The sequence below is a fragment of the Herpailurus yagouaroundi genome, unplaced genomic scaffold (genome assembly GCF_014898765.1).
Source record: "Herpailurus yagouaroundi ecotype Mexico unplaced genomic scaffold, PumYag 77, whole genome shotgun sequence".
Taxonomy (NCBI): domain Eukaryota; kingdom Metazoa; phylum Chordata; class Mammalia; order Carnivora; family Felidae; genus Herpailurus; species Herpailurus yagouaroundi.
The window spans coordinates 33,831,778-33,836,500 of record NW_024412388.1 but is presented as its reverse complement, the minus strand read 5'-3'; the positions used below and the strand labels follow the sequence as shown (position 1 = coordinate 33,836,500).

At 42.1% G+C, this 4,723-nt stretch overlaps 1 protein-coding gene across 1 annotated transcript; it reads left to right on the top strand.

The window, feature by feature from the left end:
- The first annotated feature begins 1,650 nt into the window (after nt 1-1,650).
- LOC121026973 (olfactory receptor 2A12-like) lies at nt 1,651-4,074 on the top strand. Its single transcript, XM_040469884.1, has one exon. It carries the CDS (start codon nt 1,843-1,845, stop codon nt 2,764-2,766), a length of 924 nt encoding a protein of 307 aa, XP_040325818.1. The 5' UTR covers nt 1,651-1,842; the 3' UTR covers nt 2,767-4,074.
- The last annotated feature ends 649 nt before the right edge of the window (nt 4,075-4,723 follow it).

The window sequence follows — 4,723 nt, the reverse complement described above, 5'->3', positions numbered from 1 at the left end:
AGTGAATGTCAAGATATATTGTAAGCTACAGCTCAAAATCCAAATTCTATATTTTTGACCCAAATAGTGGAACAGAGGCCAGGCTCAGGCTCATCATGATAGATAATAATGTCTGCCTTTGTTCTTCCTCACATGGGGCTTCTGGTTATAATCACTGAGAGTCAGGCAATTTTTCTTCCCAGGAAAAAAATGTTTTACCCTCAAGACAGTCAGGGGAAGAATGATAGGGAACCAAGGGGTTCAGGGAGCCTACATTTCTGACCCAAGATCCTGGTTATGGGACAGTATCCTTGGGCACACTTTGCTGGTTTATAGACAGCTCATTCCAGTTGCCCTCAGCCTCCCTGTATGGATCAACCAGATTAAACACTCTTTAACATAAGACTATTAAAGAGTCAGTCCATTCATCAACTGTGTGTAAAAAATTAGAAGTAGAAATGGCAGCACATTTTCCCACTATTGGTCCCAAGGTAGAATATTCCCATCTTGGGTCCTTGGAAACTTCTTCTCAGGAAGAATTTGGCTTACAAGATAGGTATTTTTTTCCTGTTTTACAGGTGAGGAAACTGAGGCTTAGGAAACAAACTAGCAGCCCAATGTCACATAGCAAGTAAAGCCAGAGCTAAGATTCAAGCAGAGCCCACTGTCTCTACCTTATTCCTTTTTTCCCTGGGGAAAGAATGTGACTTACAAAGACTCTTTCATGAAAGGTAGAAATTTAATAAAAATAGGCATTTTCCAGCTATTTGACAGCATGTCTGTGAAGACTCTGGAAAAGTGCTTAGCATATAGGAGGTCCAAAGTGTGTGCAGTCCTTCGGTCAAAGTCAAGAAACCATCTGATGTATTGAATGTATACCAGGCTCTTGTACAGACTGATTCATGGTGCTCCAAAGGAGAATAAGAAGATTAGAGAACAACTAGGGTTGGTTGGATAAATTGGTGCCAGGAAAGGGAAACACTGACACCATGAAGATTACTCCTGTTCCTAGGAACCAATGATGCACATGACATCACTTTGGTGAGGCTGTCCTTTCCCTGTTCTCCGTGAAGAAGCTGAGGCTCAGGGAAGTTAAGTTGAGACCGAGCTGAGAGTGAGTAAGAAGCTAAAAGAAAGAATGAGATACTGGCTGTTGTGGGGAGAAGTGACAGAAGGTAGGCATCTGGGACAGTGAAAATTGACTGTAGGCTTCAATGATGGTGGGGTACTTCTCAGGAAATTTGCTTGCATAGCTCCAACCTGAATCTCAGTCCTGTGTGTGGAGAACCATCCAGGAATGCAGTTAACATTCACCATGCACCTACCCCATGGTAGGCCTTTTGTGTGGTGCTTTTCATGACAAAATATCACTCCTTGGTATCATATATCATGGATATCATATTCTTGCAGCAAACTTGTAGCAATGAGACAACTACTCTCTAATTTTGTACTTGAGGAAGTAGTCTCAAGGGGGCAAGGGTGTGGGGTAAAGGACTTGCTCAATGCCATTCACTCAGTCAACTATAGAGCCAGGACTTAGAACTCAGTGAGCCTTCTAACATACCATGGCCTGGGAAGGGGCCAGTGGGTAGTCAGAGAGATGGCCCAGCTCAGGCCAGACTGAAGGTAAAATTAAAGTGGAAAATAAATTAATGTCTTCAATAGGACATCTTCTTCTTCATAGATCTCCTGAGAGTAGTGGCAGTGGCCCAAGAGCAGGTAAAATAGACAGTCATGGTGTCTAATCATAACTGGACACTGACCACTACTACCACAACCCCATCAGTAACTCTCACCTTGGTGAATAGCTTAGCTAGTTCTCTATCTGAATTGGTTCCTTTCTTTTTCATTTAGAAGTAGAACATGATGCAGGAGACTAACCAGTCCTTTGTGGCTGAATTCATCCTTCTGGGCTTCTCCTTCAACCCCAGCACCACTCCTCTGCTCTTCTCAGCCTTTCTGATCACCTACCTGCTGATTATTCTGGGAAATGGCTTAATCACCATCCTCATCTGCCTGGATTCACACCTCCACACACCCATGTACTTCTTTATTGGCATCCTTTCCATATTAGATGTGGGCTATACCACTACAACTGTGCCTCAGATGTTGGCACATCTAGCCAGCCAGAAGAAGACCATCTCTTTTGCCAGCTGTGTGGCCCAAATGTACATTTTCTTGGTGCTAGGCATCATGGAGTCGTGGCTCTTTGCCATCATGTCTATAGACAGGTATGTGGCCATCTGCCACCCACTCAGGTACAAGGTCATCATGAGCCCATGGTTATGTGGAGTAATGGTTATTTTCTGTGGACTCTGGGGTGTCATTTCTGCTCTTGTCTACACTGTTTTTGCCATGCGTCTGCCATACTGTGGCTCCAACAAGATCAACCACTTCTTCTGTGAAGTTCCTGCAGTCTTAAAGCTGGCTTGCGCAGACACCTCAGTCAATGACCGAGTAGACTTCATTCTTGGCTTTACTGTCATCCTGGTCCCACTCTCCCTCATTCTTGTCATTTATGTCAACATCTTCATTGCCATCTTGAGGATCCGTTCAGCCCAGGGGCGACTGAAGGCCTTCTCCACTTGTGCCTCCCACATCACTGTGGTCACTATGTTCTGTGTGCCAGCCATGGTCATGTACATGAAGCCTGGCTCTGAGGCTTCCCTGGAAGAGGACAAGAAGTTGGCCCTGTTCTACAATGTTATCTCTGCTTTCCTCAACCCTATCATCTACAGCCTCCGGAACAAGGACATACAGAGGGCTTTCCTCAAGGTGACAGGCTAGGGCAGGGCCTTCCAGGGAAGGACAGCTGGGGAACAGAGAAGCAAGACTCATGATGCACAGTCAATGCCCTAAACATTCATTTGCATGACCCAGCAACACCAGGACACACACAGCCCTGGCCCCAAATCTCAACTCTCTACAGCCGGTGGCAGACAGCCCATGATTTAACTGACAGACTAGTCACTGTGACATACCTTCCAGATACATCAGTCTTTCAGCTTCCTTTTGTTTTAAAGTCTCAACAGGTAACAAAAGAAGGGGCATCCTAAGCCATTAAAATCTATTATCAAGACAAAAGGAATAAGCTTTGGGGTATGCCCTGTGGCTGAATCTTGAGAAAGTTTCATTACCCTACAGAAACTGCACACAAGGTGTTAGGTTAGCTGGAGGGAAGGGCAAAGGCACTGACATTGGAGGTTCCCTGGCCCTGGAAGGAAGAATAAAGTAAATGTCATTGCAGTGACTTGGGGGTGTGGTGTACTTGTTTTGGACATGCAGATTGGAAACAAGCTGGGATCCCTGGAGGCTAACTGCATTTGGTCCCAATGACCTCCCCCTGAGACTTATTTCAGGTCTCTCTGTTCCTCTTTCCCTCCTTACAAGTCAACTGGACTTCTGTCTTTGCCATTTCAGGGCTCCACATATGCTCTTTTTTCTCTCCTCACCCTTAACTCCACCCTACCTCCATCCTATCCCGTTATGCTATTATCTCCTGTTCATCCATCAGATCTTGGCTTAAACTGCGGCTCCTCAAAGAAGTCTTTTATTGAGCTCCCAGAGTGAGCGTTCCAAAGCACCCAGTACCTCTCTTTCATAACAAAGGCATGCGGTTCAACATATGAATTCTCTGCCGGATAGCAACTTCCACGAGGCAGGACCATGAGTATTCAGTTGATCCCTAGGATCTAGTCCCATGCTACCCACATACTGGCCTTCAACAGGTATTTTATGAATGAAGAAATAGACACTTCACAGGAAAAGCCAGAGAGGGAAGACAAAACCAGTAAGTGGTAGAGTTATTGAATTAGGACTAGCAAAATGCAGGAAATAGTGGCAGGTACAAAAAGGAGAGGATATGAAAAGGAGTAATGTTGTTCAGCTACAATCATATGGAAAAAAGTTTGCTTTCATTATTAATAAACATGGATTGAATAAGTGGGATATCATTTTCCACCTATCAAACTAGCAAAATAAGAAAAATGGTGATACTCAATTCTGGGAAGGACACGCACACTCATTGCTGAAAAGATTATCCTTGGTTCTACCCTTCTAGAGCAGTGCCTTCTACATAGTAGGTACTCAATAAATCTGTTATATGGAGAGTATAATACTAATAATCATGCCTCTATGCATTAAACATTTATGTACCAATACAGTTGTGAAAAATTTATATATAAATTAATTCATTTAATAAAAATATATATCATGAACCTTTACAATATTTATATGCTTGAGTCCAGAAATTTCACTTCTAGGACTTTGTCCTTAGAACAAAATCAGAAATGTAGACCAAGTTGGATATAAAAATATGTTCATCAGAGAGCTATTGGACACAACTATAAATATGATATATCAACTCTACTACATGCTATTCAATCAATACCATATATCATGTTTTGAAGCAATATTTAGTTACATTGAAAAGTGTGATATAATGTTAGGTAGAAAAAAGTCAAGTTATAAAGTTATGTATATAAGTTTAATCCAACTTTTATAAAATACTCCTACATTTGTTTATAAAACCCTGAATGGATATATGTTAACATGTTAACACAAGATATCCCCAGGTAGTAAGATAGTAAGTGATTTTTATTTTATTTCTTGCTTTCTCTACTTTATAAAATTTCTACAATCAGTATATATTATCTTTATAGGGGAAAGAAATTAAGATGACTTGAGAAATACTTATCCTGTCAGAGAAAAGAAAGTTAGCTATGACGCTGGCACCATTCATTCA